We start from the raw sequence: 20132 nt of genomic DNA on the forward strand, positions 1-20132 counted from the left end.
AACTTTGAGTTATATTGAATATACTCTTAAGAAAAGTTATAACAGCACAGAGCAGCATGGTTATAAAATTTACTAGGTTGACCAAATTCAACCTCTCATCAGGAACTCCACAGAATTTCCAACCAAATAATCAAAAAGGCATTAGCTCTCACTAATTAGTTCAACCCTAAAATGAGGGCTTCCCTGGTGGCTCAGACGGCCAAGAATCTGCCGGCAATGTGGGCGGCCTGGGCTCGATCCCTGGATTGGGAAGATCCTCTGGAGAAGGAATCGCTGGCTACCCACTCCAGTATTCTGGCCTGGAGAATTCCAAGGATAAAGGAGCCAGGTTACAGTCCATGGGGTCACAAAGAGTCTGGACACAATTGAGTGACTTTCACTTTCAAAATGAGTCAAGTTTTGAAAAACAAGGATGACAGTTATTACATTTTATACTCACAAAGGTGGGAGATTTTAAACACCACAGGCTCACCTTACTCTTTCTTTAGAATCTCCAAATGTCTCCTTTAAGTTTGTCAGGTCAGGATAATAGCTTTCAGGAGGTGATATTATTTCCACCAAGCCAGAACTGATTTCTTTAGAAAATCTGTCATGAGAAAGGTGGGCTGAGTTATAGAAGTTCTGTGGGATTTTATATCTTAATGATCAACCTAGGTATTTAACAGAAAAACACACCAGCAAAGTATCTGCTACAGTCACAATGTGGAAAGTGAAGCAGCTCATCACCCATTCGTTGAAATTCTAGGCCAACTGCAGGGACTGACGTCCCCAAAAAATCAGAATTCTTAAAAAGCAATCAAGGTGCCGCAGAAAATAAGAAAGAAACACAGCCTAATGCATGTGTATGTATACCAATATACACATATGTTAGCAAAACCAGTGTTTTCATTTTCAGGAAGGCTTAGCTGTGGGATACAGACTGTATGTCACTTTAAAATAGTATTTCTCACCTGGGGGTGATCTTGTCCTGTGAGGGTACATCAAACTATGTCTCGATGTCTGCAGGTTGTGCAAGATAGGAAAATTTGTCCTAAAGTTTTAAAATCCATCTTCACTGATTCAAATGTAATTTGCTTTGCATCTGCCTTCTTCCTTACTTCAGGTTTGCAAATCTCCACAAAACACAACTACTTGCCTTTACACAGTTTCCTGGTGCTTCACTGCCCTTTTTCCTGGGCTTGGTTTTCTTGCACACCGAGCAAGAAGGAACCAACAGAATCCTTGTATAAGCCCCTCAGACCTGCCCATGTGCTCTGTGGGAAGGGGGACCAATGATTGCCTGGTACCTATATTTAAGGATTCTACACCAATTTGTGCTTGTATAAAGGCTGCCAAGAAAGTGAGCAATTGAGGGAAAATCTAACAAATGCACAATTTAATCCTGAACTATGCATATATTTGTAAAAATTTCTGGTTTTAGCATACTGATAGACAAAGATAGAGCCATATTATCCTAGAGATGGCAAACTCTTTGGCTCCTCTTTTGTCTTGTCTAATTCACATAAAAATACGTCTTTTGGGGGCGACAACAGATACATTTCAATCAAGAAACCCATAGCAGGACTAATTTTATGATATCACTATGAAATCCACAAGGGCAGTGTTATAAAAACTAATGGTATCAGCGATGATGAGTCGGATAGCATCACTGACTCAATGGACAGGACTTTGAGTAAACTCAGGGAGAGAGTGGAGGACCAGGGAAGCCTGGTGTGCTGCAGTCCATGGAGTTGCCAAGAGTCAGACATGACTTAGCGACTGAACAAGAACAACAACGGTATCTGCAGCTTACTAAGCTGTCCACCTATTACCTGCTACGTGCTCCACTCACAACAAATTATTAATACACCTTTGCATATTTTTAGACATTATTTGGCATTGAGGTTTGAAACTGCTCCCTGACTAGCTGCCCTGACAGCAGTAAATTTTTCTCTTAGTAAACAGAGCGTGAAAGATTTAAGTGATCTCATTTAGTGTCATTGTTATTCAGTCTCTAAGTCGTGTCCAACTCTTTGTGACCCCATGGACTGTAGCACATCAGGCTCCTCTGTCCTCCATTATCTCCCGAAGTTCATGTGCATTAAGTCTGTGATGCTATTTAACCATCTCATCCTCTGCCACCTCCTTCTCCTTTTGCCTTTCAGCTTTTCCAGCATCAGGGTCTTTTCCAATAAGCTGGCTCTTTGCATTAGGTGGCCAAAGTACTGGAGCTTCAGCAACAGTCCTTCCAATGAATATTTGGGGTTGATTTCTTTTAGGATTGACTGGTTTGATTTTCTTGCAGTCCAAGGGACTCTCAAGAGTCTTCTCCAACACCACAGTTTCAAGGCATGAATTCCGTGGCACTCAGCCTTCTTTATGGTCCAACTCTCACATCCATACATGACTACTGGGAAAACCACAGCTTTGACTAGATGGACCTTTGTCAGCAAAGTGATGTCTCAGCTTTCTAATATGCTGCCTAGGTTTGTCATAGCTTTTCTTCCAAGGAGCAAGTGTCTTTTAATTTCATGGCTGCAGTCACCATCTGCAGCAATTCTGGAGCCAAAAAAATAAAATCTGTCACTACTTCCACTTTTTCCCCTTCTATTTGCCATAAAGTGGTAGGACCAAGTGCCATGATCTTAGTTTTTTTTTTTTTTTTTTAATGTTGCCTCTCTCTCTACTCACTGTCTTCGAGGTTAAAGACTGTTATTTGATAGTGTTATATATGACATTCAAGTCTTTTCTATAATGAAATACATCAATGTATCCCATCAAGTAACCCGATATACATATGTATACTTTATGATAATTTACATATAAAAGACCAGTGGTAGGTGATCTAATGAACACTGAACTCCACAGAAAAATAAACTATAAAAGGAGGTATTTTCTTTTCACAAAAGGCAAGAGATCATAGTAACTAAAATATTTTCAATTCCATAATTAAGAACTTACTCTTTCTCCAGGTTGGCTACAACACCATTTACATAATCAGTATCTGTCTGGGAGAGAAAAAAAAAATTATACCAACATTCATGTTTCTATGTTTTTATATCTTTATTTCATATTTAACTTTTAAATCTGAACTTAAATAAATGATTAAAACATTCATTGGAAACATGAAATTTTCAGATAACTTATGGGATTTGCATAAGTTGTACTCTATGACCCTGCCATATGTCACTGAGTATTTACCAATACAATAAGCAGATTCTTAAGTTTTTATTGCTTTCAATTGTCTCTGTCTCCATTCAATTCAGCAGAAAAAAGTGAGCACAGAAACTATTTCTACTTCTGCAACATCCAAACCATAAGTAGTGAATAAATACCAGACACAGCATACAATAGGGAAAGAATTTCCACTTGGAATCATAAAATCTAGGTTCAAGATTTGTCTCCCGAGCTACTGGTCTGTGTAATCTAAAATCACTATGCTGAGCCTCAGTTTCCTATCCTATTTAAAAGAAAAAAGGGTGGAGGAGATAATATCTCAGAGACTGACATTAAATAAAAAAGCTATGTAATAAAAAGCTGTGTTATTCTTTATTACTTTTATTATTTTATTTTTAGGCTGATAATGAGAATCCAAGTCAAGAGCGTGTTAACAAATCAGAAAAAAAAGTTTAACAAACCTGTCAACTTCTAAAGTATATACAGGTGGACAGCCAATACTCCCAAACAATTTTAACTACAGTGATAGCTTAAAATGCTCAATTGTTAAAAGGAATCAATGATATATATAATATGATCTATGTTACAAAGACTGCCAAAACACTTCATACTTGAGGAAAACAAAACTCACCAAAAAAGATAAAGCTTTAAGTCTGGATATTACAAAACCACTGAATTTTTTTTAAAAATTGTTTTAGCGGAAGTCTTTTTAAAAAAGTATTTCAACTGTAATTTCTGTTCATTGAAAGTAACTCCTATTTTACTGTTAAAGACGTAAGAGTGAGGCAACTTATTAAGAATGTAGCCTTCAAATTCCTAACAAAGTTATGGGAATACAATTAACACACAACTCAAAACCCTCCATCCTTCCCCTACACAAACCCAAACACATCTCACCACTCATCAGGCTATGATTTTGGAGAACACAATCAATTCTGGTTTGTGTAACCTTTAGTGAGTGTACTAATACCTGAAATTCAATTTGATAAGCATTTATTAAGAGCCAGTGATTGCCTACCCAAGGAAATGGGAATACAAGACAAAGAAGAGCAGCTCCCTATCCCAGGAGGCTGTCTAAGAATAGTCTTATGTGAACACAGATCTATCATGTAATGTATAATAAAACCTAAAATGCAAGTGATCCATACCTAACAGTACACACAACCCTTATGTTGCACATTAACTGACATTAAGTAGCAAAAGATTCATTTAAAGGACTATACAGCCTTTGAGATTTTGAAGGCTTCATCGCTTTAAATTTAAAGAACCTTTTTCCTGAAATCATTTTTATAAAGGTCTGTGGAGATTTTTTTTTTAATTTTTTTTTTTATGTGGACCATTTTAAAGTCTTTATTGAATTTGTTACATACAGCTTCTGTTTTGGTGTTTTAAGATGAGAGGCTTTGTGGGTTACATACAGCTTCTGTTTTGGTGTTTTATTTTAAGTTGAGAGGCTAGCTCCTTGACCAGGGATCGAACCCACACCTCCTACACTGGAAGGTAAAGTCTTAACCACAACACTACCAGGGAAGTCCTACATGAAGGCTTTTAAAAGGTAATACTGTTACCCAATTATCAGAATGTATCTCTGAATCTATGACTGAAATATTTATTCCAAGGGTATGTAAATGATATGATATGATTGAGATAGGTGGGGGAAAAGAGTAGACATACATTGAAAAGAAGAAAGAGCATTTCCCCCCCTTGGAATATCAAGTCTTTTTTATGGTTAAGCAAAATTATTTTTTAATTAAAACCAAAAGATGTATAAATACATACTGAAACACAGATGAACCCTGAAGACACTAGGCTACGTGAGAGAAGCCAGTCACAAAGGACCACGTACAGTTCATAACTGTACTTTTAAAAACTGTCCAGAATTTAAAAAAAAATCTGAGACAGAAAGTCTCAGAGACAGAGACAGAAAGTAGATTAGTGATCTACTAAGTAGTGTCTAAGCCTAGAGGTAAGCAGTATTGATGAGTAATGGCTAAGGGGTGCAAAATTTCTTTTTTAGATGATAAAAAAATCTTCTGAAATTGATTGAGATGATGGCTATAGAACTCTGACTTTAAATAGGTGAACTGTATGTTATGTGAATTCCAAATAAAAATCAAAAACATAAAACCAATAAAAAAGTTAAACATAGAAAAAGAAGGATTTCAGACTATGCATACCAAACTGTGGGTCAGCTTCTCTTAGGGATATATAAGGAAAAGTTTAAGAAGCATAGAAGCAGGTTCAATAAGTCACCACTGTAAAGTCACACATATGTAACCATGCATCAACGTGTATGCTTGGCTTAAGAATCAATTTTGCCAGTAGTGTATAAATTAGATGAAATGAAAGCAAATTCCAATCTTTATCTTAAATCAGTAATTTAAATGTCATGGCAGTCAGGAAATTGCAACAGAATCAAAATATTTCCACAAACTTTTGATTAAACTCAATTAATATATAAAATACCATATCACTTTTGAATATGCTATAGCTGTTATGTTCTGTAATACTGCAAAGAACAAATATGTGAAACAGCAATCTGAGTAAAAAGATACTTCTACAAATAAATTATAGAAACTTATTTCTAATGGTCCAAAGAATAAAACAGAACGTTAGAGGCAACCTCCTATGAAAAATAAATGTTGCAAATGTCAGAGAATTTTAACAGATACCAGCTGTAAAACAGTCACTTCGATGAAAAGAAGAAATTTTAGGCAGTAGATCAAAAAGAACATATAATTAAAAAGACTGAATTTTAAATCACTTGAAGGTAAAAACTGTCTTTAAAAAACTGATTCTATGTTTAAAGAACATTTTTAAAGTGTCCTTTATATATGGACAGAGGGGCCTGGCAGGCTACGGTCCATCAGGTTGCAAAGAGCTGGACACGACTAAAACAACTTAGTACACTCACACACACACATAAGTAAATTTACTATCTTCTTTCTACTCATTTCATTCCACAAATATTTACTTAGTGTCTACACCATAAGCAGGGATATTTATATCCACACTATATCCATATCATCAAACTCTGAGTGCATGCATGTTCAGTTGCTAAGTTGTGTCTGACTCTTTGCAATACCATAGACTGTAGCCCACCAAGCTCCTCTGTCCATGGGATTCTCCAGGCAAGAATACTGGAGTAGGTAGCCATTCCCTTCTCCAGGGGATCTTCCTACCCAGGGATCAAACCCAGGTCTCCTGCATTACAGGAAGATTCTGAGCCACAAGGGAAACCCTTAGACAGGGTATGTGTAAGATAATCCACTGGAATACGTCACAGTGTAAATTTTTCTATTTTGGATATATTTTAGAGGATATAATATACTACTATTAGTATACACGTGTACAGGCTGGGAGTATGGGATCAATGAGATGCTGAGCAGGAAGGCTGGGCTCGCAATGCTATACTGGGTGAGTCCTGGTGAGATAGGAAGGTTGAACTAGCCAAACAAGCCACCAGGTGGTAATGGAAATAGGCCACAGAAATAAGGATGCTATCGGCCACCTTTTACGGTTACCTTCTAAATAACCCCTGCTGGCTCTCTGTTGAGGTCCTTTAATGGACTGGAACCTGGTGGTCCGGAGTCAACTGATAAGAAAGTAAAGAGCGCGCAGCCCGGCCCCGCGGTGCCAGAGGATGTGGCCGGAGGCGCGGCGGTGGCGGCGGGGCTGAGCCCAGCAAGGACCGGGCCTCGGGGGCGCCCTCCCCGGCACCGCGGGGAGGAAGATGGAGACACACATCTCATGCCTGTTTCCCGAGCTGCTGGCCATGATCTTCAGCTACCTGGACGTGCGCGACAAGGGGCACGCGGCACAGCCTGCAGGCTCGGGGCATCCACTGGGTGCAGATCCTGAGCTTGCACCTCAGCCTCAGCTACGTGATCCAGGGTATGGCCAACATCGAGAGCCTCAACATGAGCGGCTGCTACAACCTCCCCGACAACGGGCTGGGCCACACATTTCGTGCAGGAGATCGGCTCGCTGCACGCGCTCAACCTGAACCTCTGCAAGCAGATCACTGACAGCAGCCTGGGCCGCATCGCCCAGTACCTCAAGGGCCTGGAGGTGCTGGAGCTGGGCAGCTGCAGCAACATCACCAGCACCGGCCTCCTGCTCATTGCCTGGGCCCTGCAGCACTTCAAGAGCCTCAATCTCCACAGCTGCTGCCATCTCTCGGACGTGGGCATCAGGCACCTGGCAGGCATGATGCGCAGGAGGGCCGAGGGCTGCCTGGGCCTGGAGCAGCTCACGCTGCAGGACTGCCAGAAGCTCACGGACCTGTCCCTGAAGCGCATCTCCCAGGGACTGACGGGCCTGAGGCTCCTCAACCTCAGCTTCTGTGGGGGCATCTCGGACACCGGCCTCCTGCACCCGTCACACACGGGCAGCCAGTGCAGCCTCAACCTGCGCTCATGCGACAACATCAGGGACACGGGCATCATGCATCTGGCCATAGGCAGCCTGCACCTCTCAGGGCTGGACGTGTCCTTCTGCGACAAGGTGGGGGACCAGAGCCTGGCTTACATAGCACAGGGGCTGGACGGCCTCAAGTCCCTGTTTGGGTGCCACTTCTTGAGGTCCTTTAATGGACCAGAACCTGGTGGTCCGGAGTCCACTGATAAGATAGTAAAGGAGAAAGAAAAAGGCTGATATTCCTTGGTTTATGCAGAAAGCCAATAAAGCTGCTGCACGGGGCTTGCTCTGTTCACGAAGGCCTCAGGCGCCCTCTAGATAGGGTGAAGGCACACAGCGCCTTCTCCAGAGGGTCTTAGAAGCCCGGGCAGGAAAGTGAACCCAGAGGACCTCTGCGCTCCAAGGAAATAGCCTGAGTGAGAGAGAGAGAGAGAGAGAGAGAAAGAGAGACAAAGAAAGCAAGACATGGGCACCAAAGCTCTGATGGAGCAAAGGTGTTTTATTCAACATTGTGTGGGTATTTATACTGTCTTACAAGGTAGCTATTTTCAGCAGAGATAAAATCAAAACTTACAAGTTATCAAGGAAACATGAGGTCATCCATATGAAAGAGAGAGGGTTGTAAATAATCACTTTTACCATATGGTTCATAAAAAGGAAGAGGGTACTTATCACCATATAGAAAAACTAATGAAGGAAATGCCTGGATTCCTCAGCCCCGGGGAGAGGCTTGCCTCTCCTCTTAATTCCTCAATATTCAGGAATTAATAAGGAACAGAGAATTCCTGACAGATCCAAAACAGCACACAGGAAGCCTCCTGTTAAATGCTTCCTGACAGCTCTCCATTATTCCATTGACAGCTTTGCTGAAGTCCTCTGTCCTTGCTCCTAGTGGCTACATTTTCTTCCAGTTATAGGTCACTTTTTTTGGCTCCTTGGCATGCAGGATAACAATAATAAATTCTTATTTGATACTGGACATCACAAATGGACAGGGCTTCCCCGGTGGCTAAGTAGTAAAAAAAAAAAAAAAAATCTGCCTGCCAATGCAGAAGATGCAGCTTCAATCCCTGGGTTGGGAAGATCAGCTGAAGAAGGAACTGGCAACCCACTCCAGTATTCTTGCCTGGGAAATCTGGGAAATCAAACCAGTGAATCTTAAGGGAAATCAACCCTGAATATTCATTGGAAGGATTGATACCGAAGCTCCAATGCTTTGGCCACCTGATATGAAGAGCTGACTCATTAGAAAAGACCCTGATTCTGGGAGAGATTGAATGCAAAAGGAGAAGAGGGCAACAGAGGATGAGATGCTGGATAGTATCACTGACTCAACGAACAGGAGTTTGAGCAAACTCCGGGAGATAGTGAAGGACAGGGAAGCCTGGCGTGCTGCAATCCATGGGGTCATAAAGAGTTGGACACAACTTAGTGACTGAACAACAACAATAAACAACTAAAAAGCTGGGCAAAATATATGATCCAGCTGTTCTCAGACAGTGGACAGCAGGCTGTGCAGGATGGGATTCTCCGAGAGAGAACTGAGCATCACGACTGTCCCAACTTTCGCCTGGAGACATTTCCAGATCACACTGCAGGAAGGGAAATCTGAAGACAGCAGCTGGAGAGTGCAGAACAGACTTGCCAAAAGGAGACTGACTGCTGCACAGAAAATGACTGTGCCCTTGAGTGCATGCTGGGTGGGGACCCAGTGAGAATTCCAGAAAGATAGCGTGTACACATGACAAAAGGATTAAAATGACAGGCATGTGCCACAATGCGGTTGGCAGCTCATAATAAATTGCAGACCTACCAATGAAGGTAGAACCTACCAGAGAAGGCAATGGCACCCCACTCCAGTACTCTTGCCTGGAAAATCCCATGGATGGAGGAGCCTGGTAGGCTGTAGTCCATGGGGTCGCTAAGAGTCAGACACGACTGAGCGACTTCCTTTTCACTTTCATGCATTGGAGAAGGAAATGGCAACCCACTCCAGTGTTCTTGCCTGGAGAATCCCAGGGGTGGGGGAGCCCGGTGGGCTTCCGTCTATGGGGTCACACAGAGTCGGACACGACTGAAGCGACTTAGCAGCAGCAGCAGCAGCCAATGAAGGTAACAAGTACCACAGTTAGCGTGTAGTTTCTGAAATAGTCAAGCTATCAACCTAAAGGAAATCAGCCCTGAATACTCATTGGAAGGACTGTTGCTGAAGCTGAAGCTCCAATACTTTGGCCAGCTGATGCGAAGAGCTGACTCACTGGAAAAGATCCTGATGCTGGGAAAGATTGAAGGAGAAGGTGGTGGCAGAGGATAAGATGGTTAGGTAGCATCACTGACTCAACGGACATGAATTTGAGCAAACTCTGGGAAATAGTGGAGGACCAAGCAACTTGGCGTGCTACAGTATATGGGGTCACAAAGAGTTGGACACAACTGAACAACTCATGAAAAGTCTCCGAGTTCATGAAACACGAGAAAAGACTGAAGAACTGTCATAGATAGGAGGAAATTAAGGAAATAAAACAACTAAATGCAATGTGATACTTTGGCTTCACTGGACAGACAAATGACCTTAGATGGAAAAACATGGAATCTGAATCATGTCTACAGTTTGGCTAATAGCATTATGTCAAGGTTAATTTCCTGGTCTTAATCATTCAAATGTGGCTACATAAGTTATTAACATTAGAGTCAGTGCAGTGAAGGGGATATTCTGCATCACTTTTCCAACTTTTCTGTAATTCTAAAATTATTTCCAAATAAAGTATTTTAAAGTGACTTATTGGAAAAGACCCTGGTGCTGGGAAAGATTGAGGGCAAGAGGAGAAGAGGGGTGACAGAGGATGAGATGGTTGGATGGCATCACTGACTCAATAGATATGAGTTTGAGCAAACTCTGGGAGATGGTAAAGGACAGGGAAGCCTGGCGTGCTGCAGTCCATGGGGTGGCAAAGAGTCGGACACGACTGAGCAACTGAACAACAACAAAAGTGCCTTCAAAGAAAAAAAAGCCAGTCGGGCATCTTTTCTACTTGAAGCTCTCAAATGACTTTCTACATCAGCAGTTTGCAAAACAGACCCACTCTTTGTTTTCATAAACTAAAAACTTTACTGGAACACAACCCCACCCTTTTATTTACATATTGTTTCTGGCTGTTTGGGGGGCTACAACAGCAGAGTTGAGCAGTTGCAATAGAAACTGAATGTCCTGCAAAGCTAAAACGTTTGTCATGTGGCTATTTACCAACAATAAAAACTTTTTGTCAGTTCTCTGACTGAGGGTGAAAGTCACATTCTTGTGATGGCCTGGAGAGTCCTAAGCGATCTGGGCCAACCCACTCCTCCACCTGCTGCCCACTGCTGAGCCCCTTACCTTCTCTGCTCCGGTCACACAGGCCTCTCCTTGCTGGTTCACAAAACGCGCCAAGCAGTGCTCTCACCTCAGGGCCTTTGCACACACTGTGAGTCCACTTGGACTGTTCAGCTGCTGCATCCTTAAGGTCTTTGCCCAAAGGTCCTGATCACTCAAATAAACCATCCTTTGACAACCTGGTACTTCCTTTATTATTCACTCTGATTTATTCTCCACTACCATCTAACATATTATTCACTACCATCTAACATATTATTGATATATACTGGCTTTTTTATCTGTCCTTCTTGACAATGTAAGTTTCATTGGGAAGAGGCTTTGTTTCATTCAACGATATGTCTAACACCACGGTTCAGTAAATAACTACAAGCAACTTTTATAGCACATATAGATACACACACACACACACTTCCTGATCAGCATTTGTGTGATTTATAATCAACGCATAAGTGTGTGTGTGTGTGTGTGTGTGTGTGTTAATCACTCAGTAGTGTCCAACCCTTTGCGACCCCATGGACTTAGCCCAACAGGCTCCTCTGTCCATGGAATTCTCCAGGCAAGAATAATGGAGTGGGATGCCATGCCCTTCTCCAGGGGAACTTCCCGACCCAAAGATCAAACCCAGGTCTCCCACATTGCAGGCAGATTCTTTACTGTTTGAGCTACCTGGGAAGCCCAGCATCTTAAAATCTAGCTGCTAAAAAAATTACAGGTCAAAAATACTTCTGAAGCACCAAGACAGTTACCTGTGATTTAAATTCAAGAATAGAAACAACTAATAACTAGACAGATCATCAGCAAGTCTGCAAAAGGCATGAACACTATATTCAATAATGGAAAAGATTGTGAAAAAGAACATATATATATATGTATCATTGAGTCACTTTGCTGTATAGCAGTCATTAACATAATTCAACTATAGTTCAATAAAAACTAATCAAATAAATAAAAATAAAATGAAAATATAGAAATGATAAAGGCAATAAAACTAAGAGTCAGTTCTTTGAAAAGATCAAAAATGATAATCAGCTGAACAGCATCACAAGAAGTATTTCTACTTTCCCTGATGGCCAGTGAGCTGGAGATCTCAGAGCGGGAGGAAATGGGGAACAGAAAGGAAAGGAAATGGGGTGGGGTAGGAAGAATGAAGATAGGAGACTGCTGTTTTCATTCTATTGGACTCTTGTGCATATATAACTTATATGCACTTAGCTTTGTGCATATATAACTAACACAAATTCTTCAAAAAAAGAAAAGTGTACAGAAAAAATTATTCTTGTGTAATTCCAGAATACAAGTTAAGGGCACAATCTATTGTCTAATGGATTTTTTTTTAATCTCCTCCAGTACCTTCCTCATTTTAGTGCTTCAATAAATACTAGTTCAATGAGTAAAAGCATACTTAGAATGAAATCTATTCTTTTGCCTCTATTAAAAAAGATGACAAACAGGTAATGATGCGAGTTTGAGAAAACGTTAAATTGGCCACTGTTTCTGAGGAAACTGCACTTGTCAGGTGCTGTGGGGTGGAAGCAAGTCCCGAAGCCTTCAGGTCAGAACTCCCGGCTGAACGCACAGTGACTGTCTAACCAACAAAGACTAAAGTGCTCACACAGAGTTCACCCAGGAACACCGCGCTGACATCACACATGCTCACCGCTGAGAAACAGCTACGACTGCAAACTCCACTTTTGGTAAAGCCAAAATTAATAACCAAAATTCTCACACTCAAAAGGAACCCAGTTTGATTCCAGTAATCCAAGGTCACATGCAGAATCGTGAAGACTAGCTATATTTGCAGGAAGCAGCCAGACTCTGTGGCAGTTACAAAGGCATGGTCTTTGATAAAAAAAAAAAAAAACAAATCACCAACTAGCCTGTGCCGCCTCCTCCTATAAATCAGGAGTCTAGAGAAAAAAGCCATTTCCTTCAATGATGATTCACAAAGAAGGAACCAACACAGCAACTACGGAAAAATACAAGAAATAAAAAAGGGCTTCAACAAAACCTGTGAACAAAAATAACTATGTCAATAGCCACAAAACAGGTGAGAAATAAGGACCAAATACTTCTTCATTAATTTAAAAGAAAAATACACTCAGTTGGAGCTGTTGTGAAGCAACTGCAGATAGTAGAAATGATTGGAATGATTCTAAAATATACACAGAAATGCAAAAGACCTAAAGTATCTAAAATAATCTTGAAAAGAAGAGAACTGGAGGACTTAATCTTACCTGACTTCAATACTTTAAAGTTATAGTCATTAAGACAGTGAGGAGTTTGTATAAGGATCAACCTACAGATCAATGGAATAAAACAAAAAAAAGACCCACACTTATAGGATCACTGGATTTTCAACCAAAGCACCAAAGAAATCCAATGGGGAAAGGAACATGTTTCAGTACCTGGTACAAGAGTAAATGACATCCATATAAAAACAGTGAACTTTAACATGACCAAAAAATTACCACTAGATGGACTGTAGACCTAAAGCAGGAGTTGAAGTGTGAATTTTTCAGGGAAGAAAATCTTTATGATTTAGGGGGAAGTAAGGGTTCCTTAAGTCATGTAGAGCAACAGTCATAACTGTTGACAAAGTCATAAACATTGACAAATTAAACTTCATCAAAATGAAAAGGTTGTGCTCACTAAGACAAGGCAAAAAGATGCACAGACTTCCACAGATTGGGGGAAACATTCACAAAATCACGTATTTGACAAAGCAATGGCATCCATTATATACAAAGAACTCTGAAAAACTCAACACTACCATCCAAATTTTTAATGGGCAAGGTTCAAATAATGATAGATAGAGATGTAATAAACACAAACACTAAAACATTAGTAGAATTCAGGTAGTATGTAAATAGGTATTTACTGTAAAATTCTATCAATTTTGTTGTATGTCTTAAAAGTTTTCATAATAAAAGGTACCATTCAAAAGTTCTTTCTTGAAATTAAAGAAGACTTGACTCTATATACCTAAAGAATATATCGTGTGCCAGGGAAAATGATCCACACATAGTTGTTAAAATCAAGACATATTATAGCAAAATTAGCAGGCTTTAAAACTGAAAAAGAATCTTTTGGGCAATCAGACTAAATATGGATTACTTGTAGCAAAAAATAAGAAAGCTGGAATAACATCTGTCTAGTTTCAGCAACAGCACTATACTACTCCCCTAACCTCTTAAGGAAAAAAAAAGAAATTCCTCACATGAACCTTTCTTGAGGAAAACAAGAAAATGAACTTCAATCAACAGATTTAAGTAGGTTAAGCAAGTAAGTAGATGGGGTTCCCAGGTGGAGCTAGTGGCGAAGAACCCGTCTGCCAATGCAGAAGATGTAAGGGACACGGGTTCAATCCCCAGGTTGGAAAGATCCCCTGGAGTAGGAAATGGCAACCTGCTGCAGTACTGTTTGAAAAGGTCCATGGACAGAGAAGCCTGGCGGGCTACAGTCGCTGGGGCTGCAAGTCGGACACAATTGAGCACACACACCAAGTAAGTAGCTACACTATGAAGCATGAGGACCTAACTTCTCATCGTTGGAGAAAAAGAGATAAAACTAAGGAATGAGCTCGGAGGCCAGAATAAACCCTGTGGTATTGGGCTGTACCTACCAACAGACACACACAGGATGTACACAGATGTACACTATGGCCATGTAAGATGCTGACATTTGGGGAGATCGGCTACAGGGTATCTGGGAACTCAGTATAACTTCTGCAAATTTCCTACAAGTTGAAGATTATTTCAAAATAGTTTTTAAAAATGAAATGTGAAACTTCCCCCCCAAAATAACCAATGCAAAAAACAAAAAGCCCCTACCAACAAGAAACTTGAAGAACACTCTTGGTCATCTCCTTGGTCAAAGAGGAAACACAAACCAAAATCACAGATGGTGCAGGGTAGGGGTAGGAAATTAATAGATACAAAAAAATAGCCATTTATAATGACTTTAAATGGACGATAATCTGCAGAAACACTGAATCACCATGTTGTACACCTGAAACTGTAACACTATAAATAAACTATACTTCAATTTAACAAATCATGGACTAATAAGAATTGAAACATTTCACATTAGAACCTATGGGATACAGCTAACACAGTACTCAAAAGAAAATTTATATCAGTTCTTATATTAGCAAAAGGAAAAAATAAATAGCATATAATAAATCAGTGTAGCATCTGGGTCAAGATGTTTGCAAAGTATAAAATGGGACCAACAAAAACAGAAAAATTAATAGTGTTAAAAGCAGACATTAATAAATTAGAAAACAAAAAAGAGAAATAATGAACCTAAAAGATGGTTTAGAGGATAATAAAACCAGACCCACTGGCTAACCCATCAAAGGGGAAGGGCATACACACACACACGAACAAACAGATTACGGCGAAATCATCACAAAAAGAACAAGTACTTTGCTCCACTCTATATGAAGCAAATTTTCAAACTTTTATAAAATGAACCCCTTTCTAGGAAGGCATTTTATCAAAACTGACAAGAAACCTAGGTAGCTCTTAACTGTTCTAATATGAAAGTCTGTTAGTATTTTATCATCTATGTAGAAATGGGGAGAAAAATAACACATCCACGCCTACACTCGTGAAGCATCTCTGAATGGGGAGACAACCATAACAGGCGAGGGGGCCGTACAGAGCGCCGTGCTGAGTGAAGGCAGGCAGAGAAGGGCACGCATCACACGCCACCCCTTACATGTGGAATCTAAAGAGAAATGATGTAAACGGATGTATTTGCAAAACAGAAACACACTCACAGACTTAAGAGAATGAACTTACCGTTGCCAGGGGTGGGGTAGGGGGGATGGAGGCGGGAAGGGATAGTCACGGAGTTTGGGAGGGACACACACACATGGCTGTGTTTAAAGTGGATCACCAGCAAGGACCTACTGTAAGCACAGGGAACTCTGCTCAGTGTTATGTGGCAGCCTGGATGGGAGAGGAGTTTGGGGGAGAATGGACACATGTATATGCATGGCTGAGCCCCTTTGCAGTCCACCTGAAACTATCACAACATTGTTAATGGGCTATTGTCCAATATAAAAGCTTAAAAAAAAAAATCCAACAACAACAGGCAAGGGGAACAGCCTTACAGGAGAGACTTTTTGAGGTATATAACACACATTTATAGTTTTTAAACCATATGATCCTATTACCTGACCAAAAAATTAACTAAGTAGCAAATAATTTTCCTTTGCAAATAAAATATAGAACAAAAAATAAAAAAATCCACAGCAACTGGATCAATTCTCTCTGGTTATTATTCAATTTGTTTTCATTTACAAATTTACCTGCTCTGCAAATCCTGCCCACAGGCCTGCTAACCAACTAGCACTACTGACTCAATTTAAATCAAAGAATTTAAAGAAAGCATACGAAAGGTCTCTGGCACTCTCACCGCAAAACTCAAACTAGGACGTGTGCAGCAGTAAAACTGGAAACCGAAGAAAAAGCAAAACTGTCTCACGCCAAATATTAAAACACTCCAAAGAGCCAGAAAGTCTCTAAACTCAACTTTTCAGAGACTACTTTTAGGTATTTTTCCAACATGATGAATTTGTTATTTCGTTGTAGGATCACAACTTGAAATCTATTGTTTAGGAACTTAAAAATAATTACATATGGCTTTCAAATTGTTTCTAGGCAAACAGGATCTTAGCTGGAACCAACAGAAATTGACTCAGGTAGAATAGTTAGAAAAACAATTTACTGAAGACTACTGGTTAGAATTCACAGAACCTCCAGTGAGGCTGAGGAACCAGGCTAGGAAGGCAGCAGAAATAAAGCGGGGCCAGAGCCAAAAATCACAGAATGGTCACAATGCCATAGCTTTCAAGTCCTCACCATCCATCAATAGTCGGTGCTCTGGACTCTGCCCCTGTAGTCCCTGGAGACCACAATACCACCACTGTCCACCACCAGAATGCACTGTCCATGATCTCTGCTTCTTTAGAAAAATACTGCTAAATATATTTTCCAATTTTTTGCTATTGGCATTTAGAAGTATAAACTGATCCTGTATCCAGCCACCTTAATAAATTCCCCTCTTACTCAAAGCAATCTGCCTGTTTTGGAGGGGTTTTCCATGTCATCTGAAAAAATTGAAGCTCCATGCAAAGTCCGGGAAAGGAACAGCCACATAGCTGAGCTTAGGTCACATGACTGAACGAGTCAAGCAAATATCTGGCATTTTTTAGTTTCCACAGTGGGAGGAAGACACTTTCTTTCAACAAGATTCATTAAATGGGGAATTCTCCAAAGATAAGAAAGGAACGTAAAAAAATAATTTTTGCTAAAATTCAGAGTATACTGTAGGAAAATATTCTGCCAGAAATGATGGTGACAGAAATAATATTATAGAAATGATTCTGAAATAAGAAATATTATAAATTAATAGTAAAATATATACATAAAAATAAGACAACCGAGGATCATTGGGATACAAAAATAAGAATTATGTTCTAAGTGTAAGGAAACACAAGAATGATGCAATCTTCAAATAGGAATACCACCCTTGGTTGGTATCACAGATCCTTCAGAGCACGTGGCATTCATTCCTCTCTACTCCTCCTGCAATTTCAGAATGCAGTTACTGAACTCTCAGTAATGCACCAACAGCCAACTGTTCAAAACTCTGAATTTTCTGTAAATGTCTCATCAAGTTAAACCAATGGATATTTAAGGAAAAATCATCAGAGAGGAACAAAGAAATAGAAACACAGCAAACGATTACTTTTCTGACTCTCCTTTCTTCCCCAAGGGGCATCTTACGGTCCCCCACTTCAAGGAAAAAACACAAAGAACAGAAAGTCGAACAAGGATGAAGAGACTATGACTTCCTTCACTGCCTACGTGTATTCTTGTCTAGTTTTTTCATTTCTAATTTTCTCCTCACATGTTAAAGTAGACTCATGGTAATTCATACTTTTATAAAAGCTGAAAAGGTTAGCCAAATTTACTTTGGCCAATTCACTCTAGGTTAATTTCAAATGGGAGAGTAGGGGAAACTTTCATAAGAGGGATGAGCTGGGAGCTGAAGGAGGAATAAGAAAGAAAAAGGAAGAAGCAACGTTTAGGGTGAGGAATAACACAAAGGGAATCAAGACCATCCAAGGTCTATGTAATAAACTGACAGCAGAATGACCAAAGCCCAGACCTACTAACACCATGATGTCAAGTGAGAGTGAAAGTCGCTCAGTTGTGTCCGACTCTTTGCGACCCCATGGACTATACAGTCCATGGAATTCTCCAGGCCAGAATACCAGAGTGGGTAGCCTTTCCCTTCTCCAGGGGATCTTCCCAACCCAGGGATCGAACCCAGGTCTCCTGCATTGCAGGTGGATTCTTTACCAGCTGAGCCACAAGGGAAGCCCACACTATGATGTAAAGAACCTTTAATAAACAGACCAGAAACCTGGAAGAGAGGCAGTTTGGAGAAACCAGATTAATTTAGTTAGGGACAGATTAAGAGTTGCCCATAAAATACTTCAAATAATGTTATCAAGTCAGCAGTTGAAAGTAGAGACTCAAGAAGAAGCCAGAGATCTAGATTAGGAACCACCTTACACGAAGATCATGGTCACAGTCATAGAACACACATTTGGGAATAGTATTAAATGAGTCCCAGGCTACCAGACACTTAAGTGAAAACTCTTAATCAATGTTGAACCAAATGTGGGGATTAATAATTTTATACTGGGACTTTCCTCAGTGTGATCTCATTGCACCTCCCTGCAACAGCGTTGACCTCAAAGGCATTATTCTCCTTTTAAAGATGAAGAAACTGAGGCTGACCAAAAGACTATCTGCTCCAATGGCAGAATCCAGACCCTGAACACAGGTCATGTGACTCCAAACCCAGCATTATTATATCTTAGTGATCAGAGAAACAGCTACAGCAAGAGGGCCTGAATCTTCCTAGTGTTCAAAAGCTATAACAAACCTAGACAGCACATTAAAAAGCAGAGACATCATTTTGCCAACAAAGGTTCATACAGTCAAAGCTATGTTTTTTCTAGTAGTCATGTACCCATATGAAAGGTGGACCAGAAAGAAGGCTGAGTGCCAAAGTATTGATGCTTTCGAACTGTGGTGCTGGAGAAGACTCTTGAGAGTCCCTTGGACTGCAAGGAGATCAAACCAGTCAATCCTAAAGGAACTCAACCCTGAATATTCATTGGAAGAACTGATTCTGAAGCTGAAGCTCCAATATTTTAGTCACTTGATGCAAAGAGCTGACTCACTGGAAAAGAGCCTGGTGCTGGGAAAGATTGAGGCAGGAGATGGGGAGACAGAGGATGAGATGGCTGGATGGCATCACCAACTCTATGAATATGAACTTGAGCAAATTCCGGGAGACAGTGAAGGACAGGAAAGCCTGGTGTGCTGCAGTCCATGGGGTCACAAAGAGTTGGACACGACTGAGCAACTGAACAATAGCAAGGGTTTATCTCTGTCTATAAGCTGAGTACAATTTTTCAAATGAATAAGGATAGTTTTTTATTCTATAGTTTTTAAATTTTAAGGCTTTTTTCCTGATAAAAATCAATACAAGTTCATTGCAAAAAAGTTCTAATCTTAGGTCTTCCCTGGTGGTACAGTGCATGAGAATCCACCTGCCAATGCCGGGGACACAGACTTGATCCTTGGTCCAGGAAGATCCCACATGCCATAGAGCAACTAAGCCGTGCCTCAAACTATTGAGCCCACATATCCCAGAGCCCATGCTCCCCAACAAGAAAAGCTACTGCAATGAGAAGCCCGGCACCACAACTCGAGAAAGCTCCCACACAGTAACAAAGACCCAGCACAGTCAAAAATAAAGAGATAGCAATTTTTTCAGTTTTAATTTTACAAAACTAAATGCAATATAAAGTGGTATCTTCCCATAATCCCCGTTCTCAAGATATCTGCTACTAAGAAAGTCTAAAAAAGAGGGGATATATATATATAAACATATACACATATATAAAACTGACTCACTTTACTGCACAGCAGAAACTAACACAACATTGTAAAGCAGTGAGACTTCAATAAGAATTAATTTTAAAAATGGTTCCCAGTCTATTTCACAAGACCATTTTCTCCATTCATTTGTCAATGCACTTTAAGAGCTGTATGAATGTGTCATGTGCTGGAATATACTTAAATACTCAAAA

The 20132-nt window shown here is 40.4% G+C and overlaps 1 protein-coding gene and 1 pseudogene across 5 annotated transcripts in view; one reads left to right on the top strand and one right to left on the bottom strand.

Annotated features, from left to right (window-relative positions):
• Positions 1–20132, bottom strand: part of MGAT4A (alpha-1,3-mannosyl-glycoprotein 4-beta-N-acetylglucosaminyltransferase A) — a 172017-nt gene that overhangs the window by 33884 nt on the left and 118001 nt on the right. For all 5 annotated transcript variants that reach the window (XM_055539416.1, XM_055539418.1, XM_055539419.1 and 2 more), the window contains 2 exons: positions 2941–2987; positions 473–586 (listed from right to left, as the gene is read on the bottom strand). In XM_055539416.1, the coding sequence (XP_055395391.1) occupies positions 473–586; positions 2941–2987 (161 nt within the window). The remainder of the gene's footprint in view (positions 1–472; positions 587–2940; positions 2988–20132) is intronic.
• On the top strand, positions 6771–7812 carry LOC129622320 (F-box/LRR-repeat protein 14-like; annotated as a pseudogene).

Source organism: Bubalus kerabau, chromosome 11, assembly GCF_029407905.1.
Source record: "Bubalus kerabau isolate K-KA32 ecotype Philippines breed swamp buffalo chromosome 11, PCC_UOA_SB_1v2, whole genome shotgun sequence".
NCBI classification, from domain to species: domain Eukaryota; kingdom Metazoa; phylum Chordata; class Mammalia; order Artiodactyla; family Bovidae; genus Bubalus; species Bubalus kerabau.